The sequence below is a fragment of the Ambystoma mexicanum genome, chromosome 6q, assembly GCF_040938575.1.
Source record: "Ambystoma mexicanum isolate Mex_15411 chromosome 6q, UKY_AmexF1_1, whole genome shotgun sequence".
NCBI lineage: Eukaryota > Metazoa > Chordata > Amphibia > Caudata > Ambystomatidae > Ambystoma > Ambystoma mexicanum.
Genome location: NC_090937.1, coordinates 1,134,623,682 through 1,134,643,084, shown reverse-complemented (window position 1 = coordinate 1,134,643,084; position 19,403 = coordinate 1,134,623,682). Strand labels below are relative to the sequence as shown.

Below are 19,403 nucleotides of genomic sequence, written 5' to 3'. Positions count from 1 at the left end.
TTACCAAGAGAACGTGTGTTTTGGGATCGACTCGAGGGAAAATTTTGGCGAGCATTGTTTAAGTTACCGAATTCAACTCCAGGGCCTTTGATACGTTATGAGCTAGGAGTCCTTTCAATGTTTGTGTTTTATGCGTGGAAATTGTGTTAGTTAATGAGGACATTTTTGCTGTGTATAAATTGTTCAGATTTATCTTATATATTGGCTATATACATGCTGAAATCCACACATTCTTTTCCCAATAAGTGGAGAAATGTTGTTACCAATCTTTTAGTAGAAGCCGACATTACTATTGAATTGCTTTTAATCAATCCCAATCGACCCAGAGAAAACTATATCAGCATGACTGGATTTGCACTTTAGAGTTTTGCTCGCGGTATAAAGATTATAGCGGTCTGCCTTTCGGTATGAAAAGAATGAGAACTGCTGCCTCTTATTTACTTAAATTCCCCTCGCCCCACTTCAGAAACAACTATCTCCGATTTAGACTCAATTTATGGCCCACCAGAGAAATTTTATCTCGAAGAGGTCAAATAACAAAACAAGAGAATATTTGTCGGTTTTGTCAATTACCAGAGTGTGAGGAAACTTTAAAACACTTGATAGTAGGTTGCTCTTCATTAAAAGAATTACGCTGTACATTCTTTAAAAAACTGTATGAAAATTATAACTGCTTAACTAAAGATGTACTTTGGTTTAGAATATTCTCCTCACCTCTGCAAGCTGTCCGTCTAGCTACTGTCCAATTTATGTTAGCACTAAATCTTGAGAGATAACAAGTACAGCTTAAATATGTGTGTTATGTAATTAACGTCCTCTTCACATGTGGTTTATTAATGGTTTTAACGATGTGGTAATTGGAACCTATTTTAGATTGTTTTTATAAATGATAATTCAGATGATGTACATATATGAATTGTGATTTTGCCACCTTTTGCTGTTGTTGTAAAATGATGAAATGGTGAAGCAGAGGGGTTGTTGAGTTTTGTTGGGTACTGATTTGAGCTTGATTTTATTTTGAATTCATTTTGATGTTCAATGTGATTAACTTGTGTTATATATTAAATTGAAAGGTTGATTACCAACCAAACCAATTAATAAAAAAAAAGAAAAAAAAAAAAAGAAAACACATTTTTAGCAAGATACCATTTCACCATAAGGGACCAGAGGGATTGAGAGACAATTGAAGAATTTGTAACTGTTCTTCGAGGGCTGGCCATCAAGTGTGATTACGCTCATTGCAGATATGAACACATTAGAGATGAAATCATAATTCGATGTGCAGATCACAAAGTAAGAGAAACCTTGTGGCAAGAAGTTGCAAGCGGTGTGGATTTTTCTTTGGAGCGGGCAATTGACAGTCCAACGACGGTGGAGCAGACAAAGAAATGTATTAAAGCTTTGGATGCTGAAACTACCAAGAGTGGTGCGCGAACGCAGTTGAACAAAGCAAAGATTGCACACAAAGAAACAGCAAAGAAGAAGTAAAGCAAGCGTACAGGAAGAGAATGAACTCTAAGCAACGGATTGAAGGAAGATCATCCTCCATCAAGAGATGCTACAGATGTTATGCATACCACGTGATATGTAATGACTGTGGATGAAAGGGGCATATGGCTTGATGTTGTAGGCATTGGAACAAGCCTGGTAGTGTCAAAATGGCACAGGATTGTACGGCCATGTGCCAGGATGAAAGAAATGAGAACGTTGAAGAAGTATGTGTGGTGAATGCCATCACTGGAATGCCTAAGTGAATCAAACTACAGGCAGAAATGGGGCCTACTATACTTTGGAAAATATGGAAATGTGGAGGGAAAAATGTAATTGTTGTGAACTGCAAGAGGCAAGAGTAAGTGATCATGCCTATGGGGATGTGCCAATTACCATAATAGGAAAATTGTGGACACAATTCAAATATGGTGGGAGTGGTGCCCAAGATATGGTTAGGGTGACATCCAAGGGAGGGGAATTTACTATCCTGTGCCCAGGATGACCTGATTCCGAGCATCCCTCACAAGTAATTGTGGGGCAGAGGGTTCCAGCAGCAGTGAAATCTGTCCAGATGAAGGGGACAAACATGTCTCTGATTAACATGTTTTCAACAGGTATAAAGATAGGGTGTCTTAAGGGATTGTCCATTCAATCAAGTTGAGGCCTGGGGCTATACAAATAAGTGTGAGGGTGCGTACCATACCCGTAGCATTATGGGAAGATGTAGAACACGAGTTCAAGAGGATGATGAATGAGGGCATAATTGAGGAGACAGATGCAGTGGAATGGATAAGCCCAATGGTAGCTGTGCACACGCCTAATGGGAGCTTGAGGCTTTGCATCAACCTCAGGTGTCTTAATAAGAGTGTAAAGCCTGATAGATTTCGACTTCCCAAAATTGATTAATAATTCTTCAGAATTGGAGGGGCGGCAATTTTTTCGACTATTGATTTAAAGGCAGCATACCATCAAGTTAAATTACACTTGGATTCCATGGATATGACAGCTTTTAAAACACCTTTTGGACTGTACCTATGTAAGAGGATGCCTTTTGGATTGGTGTCTGTGTCAAGTGTATTTCAGAGAGTCATGAGCAAGTTGTTGAAGGGTTTGACAGGGACGTGCTGCTATCAGGATTACATATTGGTGTGGGGAAAGAATGAGTATGATGTGTGTTTGAAGGAGGTGTTGGCAAGGATAGCAGATGCAGGTTTGACCATTTCACCAGAGAAATGTAAATTTAGAGTTGCAAACTTTCAATATTTGGGACATGAATTGTCGGCAGAGGGGGTAAACCCAAAACATGCAACTTTGGAGGCAATAGGGGAGATGAATGCCCTGAGATAAAAAGGAATTTTCTTCATACCTGGGGTTGGTTGAAGTTTATGGAAAAATTGTGAAAGATTTGCCCTAGGACGAAAAACATGAGAACCTTGGTGAACAAAGGGGTAAGATTCAATTGGTGTGTGTTATGTAACAATGAGTTTGAGGACATAAGAAATACCTTATTGAGTGCACCCATATTAAAAGCATTTAAGGATGATTGCGATGTGGAGTTTTATACTGATGCAAGCAAGATCAGAATAGGGTGTGTCCTGATGCAGAGAAGATGGGATGAGTTCCAAATTATTACTTTTGCATCACACATTCTTAAAGCTATAGAGAGGCAATATTGAGTTGTTGAGCAGGAAGCGTAAGCCTGTGTGTGGGGAATTGAGAAGTTCAGGCAGTTTGTGTGGGGAGCAAAATTTACAATGAAAACATATCACAAGCCATTGATATGCATTTTTGAGAGAAAAGGTTTGGATAGAGTGTTAAGAATAGTTAGGTGGATTTCTTCTCACCAAGGGTTGGACATGGAGGTGAGGCATGTGGAGGGACTGCTCGGATACAGCTCGTATTGACTACTTTTACCGTACTGTTTTTATATTAGGTTGTGCATAATTAGAAATTCAAACTTATTTTAACTTTCACTAGTCATTTACTTTCACTAGAAATTTAAAGAACATCAAGATGAATAAGGTAGAATCAATTCTTAATACTATAACTGATCCTATATTTGATACCCCAGAAAATCTAGAAAAAAGGATTTCCTTCAATCTAGAAAATGTTGCCAAAATTCTTGCACCTATAAAGGTGAAAACGACCAAAACTGAAATTAAACATAATTTATGGTTTACTTCAGAGCTTCAGTCGTTGAAATCACTCACTACCAACTCATATTATTTGTGGAAGAAGCATAGTACCCCACTGCTTCTCAACAAATATAAAGCCTCCATCTCAATCTACAAAAAGGCTATTGTTAAAGCTAAATCTTGCTTTTTTAATGATAGAATACAAAACGCTCAGCATAATACTAAAGAGCTCTTTTGCATCCTGAAGGAAGAAGAAAGGACTAACCATACCATCCCAGATAGATTTATCTCGGATGATGTCACTTGGTGCAACGTTATGCAACAAGCCATGCATAAAAAATTAGATACCATCAAGGTAAATATACTAGAGAAAAGTAACAACTTAAAATGCACTAAGATTACATCTGCAGAATGGTCCTTTCAGAGAGCGTCAATGATTCCTATCTTTAATCTATCCCCCATAACAGACAAGGACTTAGAAGCTATTATCACCCAACTAAAGCCCACAAAAAAAAATGCACAATACTATGATAATTAAGACTTGTGCCTCTTCCCTCATTACTTCCATATGCCAATTTGTCAATACTTCTGTATCTACCGGCATGGTACCGCAGGATCTTAAGAAATCCTGGGTTATCCCAATTCTGAAAAAACCTGGGCTTTCAGTTGATATACCAAACAATTATCGCCCTATTACCAACACAGCATTCTTGCTTAAGATTCTGGACCGTGTGGCGTACATACAAATTGCAGATCACCTGAAATCATACCCCATCCTTAATGACCATCAGTCAGGATTTTGAGTTGGATATGGTACTGAAACCGCGCTTCTTTAACTCAAGTCTAAATTGATGGCACGTATGGATAATAAGGAGGCATCTCTACTTATGCTGCTAGATCTCTCTGCGGCTTTCGACCTGGTGGACCATGATATCATGGCCACCAGGTTGTCTGAAGTGGCCAACTTCTCCCCACTAGCTTGCAAATGGGTTTTGTCATTTCTCAATAATCGAGATAGTAGAGTCTTCCAAGGCAGTGCTGAATCTGAGCCTATTGTTAAAACCTGTGATGTTCCTCAGGGTGCTTGCACTTCCCCCTGTTTTTACAATATATTCTCGGCTTCTTTGTTCGCAATGCTCGACCATGAGAACATTATATTTACCAACTACGCGGATGACACTCAATGTGTCATCCCGCTCCATGGGTCCCACAGATTGGATGAAATTGCCATCAATAGAGTCTTTACTCTAATTGAAACCTGGATGGTTCATAATAAGTTAGCACTGAACAAATCCAAAACTGAAATATTGGTAGTTGGTTCACCACATACTATTACTAAACTTGGTCCACAGTATGATAACTTCCAGCTGGGAGAAGAATCCATCGAACCTCTAAAAAAAGAGAAAACCCTGGGAGTGACTTTCGACCAACACTTGACTATGAAACAGCATGTTAGTAGTATTGTTTCATCATGTGCATACTACATTAAACTTCTAGCACATTTAAGGCCTCTTATTTCACAGGACAATGCAGAAACTATTGCAAGAGCAATAGTAGGCTCAAAAATAGATTACTGCTCTAGCCTTTTTATGGGAATCAATAAATCTGAATGCAACAGGATGCAAATCTGTCAAAATGGGGCTATTAGAGCCGTTATGAAACTCAAACACAGAGACCATGTTACACCAGCGAGACGTGAGCTTCACTGGTTGCCTGTGGCCTCTAGATTTCTATTCCGCACCCTGACTATTGTACATAAGTGCAGATCTGGGAAGATGCCTGGATATTTACAACAGCTATTATCCATAAGAACTAATACAAGATCACTGAGGCCAAATAACGTGTTTCTTCTATCTGAACCAAAATGCCATACTGTCAGAACAACCAATTCAGCTTTCTTCTCTAATGGACCCAGAGCTTGGAACGCTCTTCCGCTGGAGTTAAGATCCATGGACTCCTTAGAATTCTTTAAAAAAAGATTAAAGACCTACCTGTTTCACTAAACAACCTTTATTTCACTGATATAACCTTGTGCAGCCCTGCCTCATGAATATGCTTCTTGTTTTTTGTTATCTTTGTCCTGTAGTGCCCTCACGCCTTCGGGTTCATGGTCGCGCTATACAAATGTATTAAAGTAAAGTAAAGTAAAGTAAAGGGAGAATTGAACGTTATTGCTGATGCATTTATCTCGCAATCCCATAGAGTAAAAGGACGACATGGTGGTTGAGGAAGAGGGGGAGGTTTTTGTGACCTGTAAAGTTACCAAGGAGAAGGAGTGGAGATAAGAAGGCAAACAAGATGCTCTATACAAAATAGTTATGAAATATGTCTAAGAGGGATGGCCGATTGGTGAAGTGGATGAACAGTTGAGGGGTTACAGGAGAGTGACAGAAGAGATATGTGTGGAGAAGGAAGTATTCACAAGGGGGGAGTGATTGGTGGTGCCAGAGGGCATGAGGAGCAGAGTGTTGGAGATCGCCCATGAGGGGCATCTTGGCATCAGTAGGACTAAGGGTCTGATATGGCAGGACTTTTGGTGGCCGGGGACAGACGAGATTGGATTGTTTTTGAAAAGTTGTGAGGCATGTGTGGATAGTGATAAAACCCTGTGCACCGGGGCGCCACCCATGAGGAGTGTGGATCCTCCCAGTTTGGTTTGGGATGTTGTAGCAGTGCATATTTTGGGTCCGGTGTCAGTGAGGGGTGCCAGAGGGGCATATTTAATTGTCATGATGGACTGGTTATCAAAATGGCCTGAGGTGTGGATTGTGAGGGACACTAGTTCGTAAAAGATAATACAATTCTTGGTGTCTGTGTTCTGGAGAGGAATTCCCAGTAAAATTATTTCAGATAATGGCCCCCAGTTTGTGGGTTGTGAGATACCGGAATTTTTAGAGAACAATGGCATTGAACATTCTACCAAGGCACTCTATAATCCCAAAGGCAAAGCCACAGTTCAGAGATTCAATAGAACAGTGATGGAGGTGATTAGAATTGCGATTGCTTCGGGTGGTGATTGGGAGGGGACAGGTATGGAAAGAGTAGTTCAATATAGAGTGTCGCCCCATCAAGTGACGGGTGTGTCACCATTTGAAGCACTGAAGAAAAGAGTGCCTAATTCAAGGGTGTGTCTTGGGTGGATGAAGAAATGTGTGGGGTTGCAGGGACAGATACAAGATGAGGTCTTGCAGGAGAGGATGTTGGATGCGCAAAGGAGATCCAGGGTGAGATATGATAAAAAGAATTGTGTTAAAAATTGTGTGGTGGAAGAAGGGTCACTGGTTAAGATTAGAAAGGGAAGGTGGGTAGGTAAATGAAAGGAAACATTTTCAGTTCCAATGAAAGTGGAGAGAGATTTAGGCAACGCAATTTTACTGAACAATGGTGAAAGATGGAGCAAGGAGAGAGTGGCTGTGATGAGATTAGAGGTGTAAAGGGAAATGTCTAAGGGCAGAGTGCCTGCAGGATCCAATATTGTTATGGAATCAGTTTTCCAATATTAATTTGTCAATGCCAACAGTTATAGGAGAGAAGGTGTGTTGTAGTGTTATTGTTACATGTTTAAGTTAGGTGCACATAGTTCGACAATCTTATGTTGTAGACACTGGAATTACTATGCCTCATTAGCAATGTATGCCCTCCAGCTTGCCACTCCAGGCATTATGATGAAAGCTCTACAACAACGGAGCTGGTGAGGACAGTGGATTCTAGGAGAGAATGTGATGTTTTAAAACAGAAGAGAACGTTGTGGAGATGGGCAAACATCTGGGGCTGCTGATGATTTATCCAGAAACAGTTCAACCAAATCTCACCATGCTGTGTGTGATTGAGAACATAATACTATTCTTAGTGGGAGGTTGGGGAGTATCCACATTAGATCTACCAAGATGTTGGGAAAGAGAGGAAACATCCTTGGTGGGAAAAGGCATGTGGTTTCCTCCAGCGATGCCCTGTCCTCTCCCCGAGGATTACTGTCCCCAGGTAGTACTCTCTGGTACAGCCACCGCAAGGGTCAGGAAAAGGTAGCAGCTGCATCCCCTGGCCACATAGGGCAAGGCTACCGTAGGGAAAGCTGTGAGGATGTTGCCAGATTCACCACACATCACTCTTGTTTTTTTTTTTTGGCTTGTGGAAGATGCATCTGGGTCACCAGCATTTCCTCATTTGCATGGCATACTATCTCATACAACACAGCACAAAATGCTACCTAGTAGGAATATCTACAAGCAGATCTTTAGGCCAAGAGCAAGGTCTTCAGCTTCTTCTTGAAGAGTTCTGTTGAGGCCAGCGTTCTTGGTAAGGTTGGAAGGGCATTCCAAGCGGTTGGGGCTGCTACTTCAAATGACCCCTGTCTTGTTTTTTTGGTCTTACGCCAGGGAACTTTGAGTAGATTGGAGTTATCTGATCTGAGTGTGCTTGCTTTGTCTTTCAGGACAATGGCTTCCTTCAAATAGGATGGCATTTGACCCATAATGCATTTTTGGATAATGAGAAGAAGCCTAAACCAAATTCTTTCTCCAATCGGTAGCCAATGGAGACCCCTTCTGGCCTTGGACACATGATCTCTTTTACTCAGGCCCTTCACTACTCTCACTGCCCCATTCTGACTGACCTGATGGCAATGGATTTCTGTCTGTGGGATGCCCACCAATAGGCTGCACCCATAATCTAGTTTTGAGCCAATGATGGCTCTAGCCAGAGTTTCTGATTTTTTTTCAGAAATGAGCGGACAGAGGTGAAGAAAGAGTTTAAGAAAATAGGAGGCTGAGGAGATGAGACTATTTACCTGAGCCTTCATATTCAGGTGTGTATCCAGGTACACGCCCAGGGTCTTAACCCTATTCAGAATTTCAATAACACAATTGTCCAAATTGAAGTTCTTATAATCAGCTCCCCAATTTGTTCAATTTACTTGGAGAGCCTACAAGGAGAAACTCAGTTTTGGCACTGTTCAAGGCCAGGCCATTAGAAACCATCCAGTTTTGGATTTTCAGGTAGATTTCATTGATGAGTACTTTATCTTTTTGGTGTATTCCTGAGATGGGTAATATGATTTGCGTGTCGTCTGCATAATTAGCGAACACGATCCCTTCCTTTTCCAACATCTGGAAGAAGGGGATCATAAAAATGTTATAAAGACATGGAGACACGCAAGCTCCCTGTGGGGGGTTTCAATCCAAATGACACAATGCATCATGTACACGAGTGACACCATGCATTGAATCCATCCCCTGCTTTCTGCCTATGACATGGTCCAGCTATAGGTGCAAATGTGTCTTCTATCTTGCTTGCTGCCCTTGAGCCTCCTAGTAAAACTAATGTTGCGAGTAAGCTTCTGCAACAGTTCGAGTACACCAGTTTGCCATCTATAAACAGCAATGTAGATTGTTTATTGTTAATTTGTGAGAAACTCAAGAATACTATAGTAAATGATATTTACTTCTGTCTCAGGAAATATGCTGCAAGATATTAAAATGTGCCTAAATTGCTTATGACTGGAGCACTACCAATGTTTTAAGAGGTAGACTATCAATAGTTAGTTTTAGCTTCCTTTACATGCTTTGATAATCACCTATAAATCATTGCGTCCAGAAGCAATTATGAAACACACTTAGGCAACATCTTATTTGACGTGTTTTTGCTATCATGTGGTTAATTATATTAGAGTTTTACACCGTCATACATCTATCATGAACAGTCACTTTTAACTATGAACAGACCCATTCTCCCTTCCATATCTTATCCTTTGACAGTGTTATCTTTCCATCTGCTCACTAAGTGTTCAAATGAAGTATATCTTTGTTTAACATTGTGGTTTTAAGCACATAGAGTAATTTATTGTTGATCTCTAATGCATTGCTCTGTGATTACAATAAAGAACGAGAAAATGAATTGGCAATTGCATTAACTGATGAATTAATAAATAAATCAATTAATGCATAGAGGTAACGCGGCTGTAGGAGCATGCTTCTTCTTGAGTGAATGTAGCAGGGTCTTCAGCAAGGTTGTCGTGGTTATTGTGATAGGATATGCCAGCAGGGAATTTTCCAGCCACATTGACTGAATTGTGCTGCAGTAGGTTATGTTTTATCTTCTTACTGTGCTTCAAATGTTTCTCCATTGTTAAATTAGCACAGTGGCCGTGTCCCATAGGGCAGGAGTCAGTGAAGAGTCTGAGGCTAGATAGCAATTCCAGTTGCCAGGAGTAATTTGGGCGAGTGATAGGAGATAGAACTTTGGCAGGAGTTGATGGGTATACCGTCCCTTAATATCTGTAACTTTGCAGCGGGTAAAAGGAAGGATTTGGTGGAATTAGGGTGCTTTCTGGTATGAGATCCCGGAAAGAGATGGTTAATAGGTTAATAGTTTTATGATGTTATACACATTCCAATTCATTCATAAAACATAATTACATTAAACAAAATCTATATATTTTCGTTAAGAACGTTTTGTTATTTTGTACTACTGTAAAGGTTTTATTTTAAATCATTTAAGTATGTGATAAAAAAAAAATAGGAATGTTGGACTTCCATGGCAGAGAAGAACTAGATCAGTCTGATGGATGCTCCTTCCATGGTGTGCATGCATGCTTCTAATTCTTTTTCTGGTTAGTCATTTAGTAATGTATAGGCAGAGGTGTGTGCTCTTAAGATGTGTTTGCGATTGTCAGTGTTCTTCATTAGGAGGTGGGTGAGCACCATTGTTCGCCATGTTTTTAAGGACTTTGCTTGACCAAATTACATCTGGAATTTTAAACGGACATGGGGCACTCCAATTTGCTCCTGAGTGACTTTCATGTCAGTCAGGAAAAAAAAGACAAAAACCTATGGCCAGAAATAGTATTTTATTTGGATGAAATTCCTTGTCGGCCAACTTAGATGCTTTGTCACATTTCCAAATTCCAGCCATTTGAATATGTTCATGCATTACATACACCCATTTAAAAGAAAACACATTATGGCGGAAAGTGGGCAAAAACCATCTTACATCAGTGCAAGGCTGATGCGAAAGGAGAGCACAACATCTAAACTGTGTGTGGAATGGTATAGATGTATCCTGCCGTTAGTGTGGGTATGGGAGTGGAGACCAGATAAGAGCAGACACCCAGGCCTTCTGTTGCTTGCTCGAGCATTGAAGCACTTCGGGGATCCAGCCACCATAAAACAGGCTGGGAGAAAAAGAGCAACATCCAGGGGGATGCTTTCTGTTATGTAAAATGGGGAACGAGGGCAGGAAGGGGAAGTGAGTAGCCAGGAAAGGAGGGGCTGTGATGGAATGAAAGAGTGAAGCTCTCAGTGAGCTATCTACCGATGTACTAAGACGAGGGCCAATGTCAGTAATCGAACACAGTAGACACAACTTGACACAACTTGACACAACTTGAGTGGTGCACACTGACATAGGTGTCTGTTCGGCAATCAGATATCTTATACAAATGCTTCGTCACACCAGATGACCTTCACATTATTTCCTTTTCAATTACTAATGGTTTTGATTAGATCTCTGCACATTACTTTGTATTTCTGAGTTTAGTTATCATTTTCCTACAGAATGTAGGCATAAAAGGGTAATTACGAGATCACATGTTTGTTCTAGAGTGCGCGTGTAAGGAAACTGATGCTTATTTTCTAACATATGCTGCTCATCGTCACAAGCAAACATATAATATACTGCATAGTTTGTTTCTGTGCAAAACAAACACAAATATACTGTATGGTTTACTTCTGTTCAAATATTCTCTCTTATAAAGTGCAAGCCAAAGGCGGCCCACTGTTCTTAGCTGCTACATTGCTTAAGCACTTTGCCAATTAGACTTGTTTTAGTTGTATTCACTGCACTGTACCGTTTAGTTTAGATAACAATCTGCTATTGTGCCATTACTCCCATCGATTTATACCTCTGCAAATACCATCACCCCTCTTAATAAAAATGCATTTTGGCTACATTGCTGTCACTGAAGAAACGACTTTGAGAAAAAACCTGTAAATGAATAAATACATTGCACTAGCAACATATTTAAGTTACGAGTCCTAAATAACATGCATTGGCTGTTTTATGCAGAAGCGGCACTCCAAGCTTGTAGTAAAGGCTTGCACGTTTAAATCAAGAAGTCTACAGCCAGAATGAATCGCTGGCACTGTGTCTCTCTCATGGAACCATTATTGTCATAAATGGCAGTACAAGGACACATTTATAAGGTCTACCCTATAGGGCGAAAGATTAGCATGTCTTGAACACATGCATTTTCTCCTTAACGTAGAAAGTTCCCCAAAAACAGAGCATCTGGTAAAAGCAGGTCGAAACATTACCACCTCCATTGTTAGCAATATAATTTCTGAGTGCTATTTTTTTTAAAGATGCAGGGTCGGATGAGCATTAAATGAAAACGTAAAAGCAAGGTGTCCAATTTATTATCCATCCCAATTTCCTGCTGACACAAATCAGAGGAGGGGCATGGAGCAGAGTGAACATCTGTGCAGTGCTTCCCTCCGCCATCTTGTGAGTGAGACCTTCGTGTTACACTGCTTGATTTTGATGCTTGAACACAAATATTTTTTATTCATCTTGTAGCAGTGAGGAAATATCTGTATTTCAGAAGACATGCTGAATTAGCCATACATTCACTTTTCATACAACTAAATTTAAAACCAATTTCAATCTTTCAATAAACCCGTACAGTCAATACTTTTGATAGAATTAAGTTTCAAAGTCAATGATCGCATACTCACTTACTTTACTTTAAAAATGTATACCGCGCACCTATGGACCCGGAGGCTTATGGGCGCCCCAAACATACATACATGCCCTGTAAGATGGTGTCGGGGAAATAGATGCTAGCACAAACTAGCCCTTCTTATTATATAACTACTTGAAAATAAGTGTTTTTAATTTAAATGTAAAGGTTTCCATGGTACTGATATTGGAGGGCATTCCAGGCCTTATGGGGCTGATGCATAAAATGCACATTTTTTCACTTCAGTGAGTAAACATCTCGGCTCCTTTAGCTGTTTTGTGTTATTCGATCTGAGCGCTCTTGTATTGAACTTTACAACTAGAGCATCACTCAGGTGAGAGGGCCCAGTACAAGTGATACTTTTGTGCACAATAATAAGACAGAACTTAATATTTTCTTCACTGGGTAACCAGTGTAAGTCTCCTCATGTTTTAGTTATATGATCATTTTTTCTAACACCAGCAATTGCTCTCATTGTGTTGTTTTGTATGACCTGAAGTCTAGCGTACTCTGACCTATTGATGCCATCAAGAAGAGTACTACAATAATCTCTTTGAGCCAATAATAGCTATTGCTATTATCTCACAATAAAATTGAGAAGAATGTATATCTTAATTTTAAATAAAATGTTTTGCGATATAGTCACAACAATACAAAATAATGTTTGACATTCCACATACATCACAGATAAAAACGACAGCAGAAATACAAATTCAATTATATCCATATTAACTCTAAAAGAAAAAGAAAATTGTGTGTTCATACAATTGGTTTCAACAAATACATTATATCCATATCATCACTAAAATAAAACAAGAAAAAACCAAGAAAACTGCCTGATCATACAACTGAAACAAATTCATATCCCACAATAATTGTACCACCTCAATGGCCAGAAAAACCTCATGATCTGATACCAATCTATTCCAGAAACAAAGGGCCTCATTACACGGAAGGCAGTGAGCCATGGCGCTATTAGCGCCGTGGCTCATGCTGGTAAAATACCGGCACCGCCTTGGCGGAAAGGGGATTTACCGCCCCATTCCAAGGTTGGTGGGGCGGTTAATCCCCCTTCCGCCATTGCCCTTCCCCATTCCCATTTCTGCCCCATAGGGCTCTATGGGAATGGGGAAGGCGCTAATTACGGCACCGCAATTTTGCGGTGCCGTAATTAGCTCCGAGGTCCCTTAGCGGGTTGGTTTTTAACGCCTGCAAAAAGCAGGCGTTAAAGCACCAACCCGCTAAGGGACCTCGTAGTAAGGCGGTAATGGTTAACGGTCACCGTTACCATTAACGGTGGCCACCGTTACCATTAACGGTGGCCGTTAACCATTACCGCCTTCCGTGTAATGAGGCCCAATGTGTCTCTATCCACCATGGGTGGGGGGCAAATCTTGCCAACCTTTGTATTCTTAACTCCAAAGTGCCAGGACAGTCAATCATCAAAATGTCTCAGAGTTTGTTTCTCATTCTGATCGCAGATCTGGCAATTTGGTTTTGCAAGCTTGGCAGAATATCTGATGTTCTGAATTTCCATCGTGGGAAGTCAATTTAACCGAAACCTCAGGAAATCTGCTCTTATGGAAGGGTCTGGGAATTTAGTCAGATACCTTGGCCTCGTACATCTTGGTTTATCTATTCTAGTGAGCAAGGCATAGACCCTTCATCTCCTCATTACTGTTATTGTACAAATCTAGTCCATTTGCCTAATGAGTTTTTTAACATTCATAGAGTTTTGGATTAATATTTCTTCTGAGCAATCTGCTTCAGCAAGTATTTTAGCACAAGTCATTTTCAGATTATTTAAATACTGATTAGATGTCCCATTGTACACTGTCAATACATCTTAATAGAGTGAGAGGGGTGTGGGGAGTTCAAAATCAATCTGTGAAATGCTACTAGCTTCCATTCCACACATGCCCTAAGTGAGCGTATTTGGGTCAGCAGTTTTATATAATATGCTGATGACGAAACCAGACTACTCACTTGTGCCTTCATAGTAAAGTGTTGATCCAACTGGACACCAGGGCTTTCAGCTTTGTTTTGGTGTCTAGATCACAGCCCGCCACCCTGAACATCTTGTCATTCTCCCTAAGCTTTTCAATTTTGTTTGCTGTCCCAACTACCATTAATTCAGTTTTTTCTTTGTTTAACGCCAAACCATTCTCCACCATCCAGACATGAATGATGTTGTACATTTCATTCAATCTTTTAGTGTCCTGAACGTAGTCGCCAGAGAGTGGGATGATACATTGTGTGTCATCCATGTAGTTGGTAAACTCAATACATTTTTGTATCCAACTGCTCAAAAAAAGGAACAGTAAAAACATTGTACGGGGATGGCAACAGGCAAGCTCCCTGTGGAACTCCGCAATGCAGAATTCTTTGTATTGCTTCTGCTGAGTCACTGCACACCCTACACATTCTGTTTTCTAAAAAGGATTTTAGCCATGCCATGGCGGCATCAGAAAACACCTCCTTCAACCTGGTGAACAACAATGTGTGGTCCACCAGTTCGAAAGCAGCTGACAGGTCCAACAACATCAGAACAGCCGTCATAACCATGTCCAAACTTTGCCAAAAGTATCTGATATTGGCCCTCATTACGACCTTGGCGGAGGACCATGGTGCAATTTGCACCATGGTCCATGGCGCTAAGCTGCCAACTCCGCCATGGGGGTTGGCGGACTTACCGCCCCATTCCGAGGTTGGCGGGGCGGTAAGTCCCCAATCCCCATTTACCCTTCCCCATTCCCATTCCTGGCCCCATAGGGCATAATGGGAGTGGGGAAGGCGTTAATTACGCCACCGTAAATTATGGTGGCGTAATTAACAACAAGGTCCCTTAGCGCCATGGATTTTAACGCCTGCAAAAAGCAGGCGTTAAAATCACCATGGCGCTAGGGGAACTCGTACTCAGGCGGTAAGGTACGCCATGGTTTACGCCGGCGCAAACCCCTTTCCGCCAGGGTCGTAATGAGGGCCATTGTGTTTTGGAATTGAAAAAGTGTATACAAATGCTATGCGTATACATACAGTATGCATGTTTGTACTGTAAATACAATTTTAATCATAGGAATGCAGAGTAAAACGTCTCTAGAAAACAATGCACGAATTATAGACATATATGCATGTTACAACCCAAACATACACAATCAACCAGAAGCTTATATTTCATATTGATCACATACCTCCTATATCAGGGCGGAATTTGTTGTCATAGCCCTGAAGTAAAGAGTTTAAAATATGAGTGATGTCTCCCTCGTGGATTTTTGGTGCTAGAATCCATGTCCTGTTCGTGGTGAGGTCCTCATCCTCCTCTTCGCGTACTTTTACAGTGCTAAAAGGTATGAAAAATATATATGTATAAAAAAACTTCATACAACTATCCTTCACTAGAAACTACCCACATACAAAGGCACGCTCCCAGACAAATGCGACACTGACGTTGCTCCTGCATAGGGGCTATTTATCTCACACACAAGATAACAATAGTGACTGACTTACTCCTGACGTAGTCCTATCTTTCCAGCAGTAAGTCACATTTATGATCAATAACTGTTATGCGACTGTCTGAGCCTCAAATATCGATAGTTACACTCCTCAGAGAGTAATACCTCACCTCGAAATGAATCATTCTCACATATCAATAGCAGTAAACAGTACTTGGGTGAGATCGGGCAAATTGATTTGACTAATATCTAATCTTAGCTGTAATTGAAATAATACGATCTGTGAAACTAAGTAGAGCATAATGTGCCATAATTGTGGCCACAAAAGCTTAATATTTTTAAATGTGGTCTTTTGTTAGACATCCTGCATGTTTTAGGGCATACAATTGACACAGTTTAAGCTACACTGAATCTGCTGGTTGCCTCCACGACCATCAGTCTGGCTTTGGATAATCCAGAAGCACGGAAACTGTTCTTCTGAACACCTGTGAAGACCTCCTCTCAAATCTTGACACTAACACTCCCTCTATCCTCTCCTCTACCCTTGACACACTTAACCACAACATCCTGATCACACGTCTCTGTGACACCCTGGGAATCAAAGGTCAGCCTCTGGCGTGGTTAACCTCCTTCCTTTCGGAACACCCATCCCAAGTGGAACGTGGGTCCTTTCTATCGACAATCACTCTTTCAACCTGTGATTCTGCAGTTTCTTCCAAGTGCATTGAGGTGCCACCATGCAAGGAGCGAAGACAGGGGAGACGATCTTCAAGGCATGGTCCGTTGATTGTGCAATTGCACAGATGGTACAGCAGAGGGAGGGACAGTGCGGGGGGATACAAGTGCGCCTAGTTAGTCAAAACCTGGGTAAGTGCTGAGAGATGCCATTCTCATGGGTCATTGACCAAGTGCAATAGCAATGCAGCAAGTGCAGGCTCAGAGGCAGGTGCTAGAGGACTGGCAAGGGTGCCAGGGACCTGTGAGACTCTGAGGTACACCCGGGGGAAAGTCAGCAAGCTGTGTGGAAAAGGAGGGAGAGAGAGAGGGATAGAGTGGCGAGAGAGGTTAGCAAAGTAGGACAGAGAAGGAAGAGGAGAAGATGAATGTCTTAAGGAGTTTCCAGAACTCAAGCAGATCAGGCACTAGACGGAGCATGGCGGGGAGGCTATTCCAGACAGAGGATCCTGCTGAGGATAAAGATCTTCCTCCAAATATCTGCTTGCAGAACCAGCTCACTCGCAGAAGGTTGAAGGTAGATGAGCAGAGGACTCGGGAGGGACTGTATTTAGGTAGACATCATTGCAGATAGGTAGGTCCCGTGCCCCAGAAAGCCTTGTGGACAATGCAGAGGGTCTTGAACTTGATACCTGCAGCCACGGGGAGGCAGTGGAGGGATTTCAACACGAGAGAGATGCAGTCCATGGGCTTGAGGCCAAGGATAAATCTTGCGGTTCTGTTCTGGATGAGTTGCAGAGGGCGCAAAGCAGTGGCAGGGAGATCTCTCAGCACTTACCCAGTTTCTGTTTAACTGGGCGCTTTTGTATCCCCCCTGCACTGCCCTCCACCTCCCCTCTCCCGTCTGTGCACTTGCCTTGAAGATCGTCTAGCTATCTCCCTTGTCTCCAGTCCTTGCATGGTGGTGCCTCAATACACTTGGAAAAATTGCAGAATCGTCATCAGACCTATTTGCTGTTGCCTAAACTGTTCATTTTATTATATGCAGTTACTCTCGCCTGTGCATACCTGTATTGTTCCCAAATTCAAGGGAACTGAATGACTGTTGTTGTTTCCCCTTGTTCCCTCCATCCTTGAGCGTTTTGAAACACTTGCCTTGTGTACAGGCGCTTTACAAATAAACATTACCATACCATACCAAATAGTGCAAATTTACACAGAGCTAAAGAAAATGTGTTCGCATTTACCAAGAAAATGATTAAACTATTATGTACAATCCATAGGCTAACTTAACTGTTAAAAACAAAAACATTATAAATTAGCCAAGTCATGGGCCTCATTACGAGTTGCCCGGTAAAAGCGGGTTCATTACCGACATGCCGGAATGAGCGGGTCCGTGCCCGTATAAACCCGTTAACAGCGGGTGATTACGAGTGCGCGAGCACGTGCGCTCGCCCATGCCGGTAGTGGCAATACCGCCATGCCGGTAAAGGGCCACCAACCCCCCTATACCAGCATTGCGGGGCCCGCCCATAGCGTTACCGCCTCATAACAACCCCTAAATACCAGCACAGTAATACCGGCACGGTATTACCGTGTTCGCAAAAAACGGACCCGGAAATTACATCATCGCGCAGGAATGGGAAATGGGCCGGCACCCATCTCTAAAAACACAATCCATTGCCATCCTCCACAACCACCAGTTCTTTCGTGTTGTTCTGTGGCAGAATAGAAGCAGGATGACCAAGGCTACAAAGAAGGCAACCCAAAGGAAGAGAAAACAGCGTTTTTCAGACGCTGATCTAAGCATGCTTGCTGACACCCTGGCCCAGCATGCGGACACGATCAGGAGCACTGACATGAAGCATGCGGCCCAAACCAAAAAAAAAGAAGTCTGGCAGGAGGTCGCACAGAGGGTGTCGGCAGTGGGAACCACCCCAAGGAGTGTGCGTGACTGTAGGAAGCGGTAGGATGACCTCCGCCTCAGGGTGAGGAAGATCAGGACAGGAGGGCCACAATGGAAACAGGCGGGACCCACACTCCTCAATGAAGTTGACGGCATGGGAGGAGACCGCCAGTACCTTCATTGACCCTGAATCCATCGAGGGAATTCGAGACCAGGAGGTGGGCGCCGCATCATCCACAGAAGAAGGTGAGTGACCCATCACATCCATGTAGGCTAAACCATGATGTGGCACAAGTGATATGGAAGTGAGACTAGGCAAGGCAATGCATGTCCCAGGCCCACATCAACATATCCAATCAAGAATGTGTGGCACACCCTGCAACACACGCATGCTGAGTGCCAATCCCAATGCCAACACAAGTGCAACATGACCCAACCGTGCCCATGGAACTCACCACACAGACACCATACCAATACCATGCCACCAGCCATGTATTAATTGCCAACATGCCCCCTCAGAACACCAAATGCCATACCCCAGAAATAATTTGATGCATGAATGTATGAACATATCGCAGCGCAATACATCATAGCTGCCATGTGACACCATCACTGATGACCTACATCTCTTCTATCCCCCAGGCACCGATGAGGAAGATGGAATGCAGGACAGGGGTGCAAGTTCATCCACTGCACGGCAAGGGACCAGGGCCACCGCCACCCCCAGCCCAAGAAACTGCCCAGAGCAACAGGCAGTGTGCCACACCGGGCAGTAACCCTGCAGGAGACACCTGCAGCCACAGTACAGCAGCAGCCACCCATAACAGTGGGAGGCGTTTCCATTCCCGCTCCGCCAGCCACCGCGGACGTTGTGGATACAGAAGTGGAGAATGAGGGTGACATCATGTCCTGCACACCCACCCCAAGCCCCATTACCAGCCTACTCCACCCTACAGTGGCCGAGAGCATGGACGATCCCTGCATCCACGACTCAGACCTTGGATACTCAG

The 19,403-nt window shown here is 42.3% G+C and overlaps 1 protein-coding gene across 3 annotated transcripts in view; it reads right to left on the bottom strand.

The window, feature by feature from the left end:
• The window catches only part of GABRG1 (gamma-aminobutyric acid type A receptor subunit gamma1), a 916,720-nt gene that overhangs the window by 589,210 nt on the left and 308,107 nt on the right, over positions 1-19,403 (bottom strand). For all 3 annotated transcript variants that reach the window (XM_069631726.1, XM_069631725.1, XM_069631724.1), the window contains exon 2: positions 15,552-15,700. In XM_069631726.1, coding sequence (XP_069487827.1) covers positions 15,552-15,700 — 149 coding nt within the window. The remainder of the gene's footprint in view (positions 1-15,551; positions 15,701-19,403) is intronic.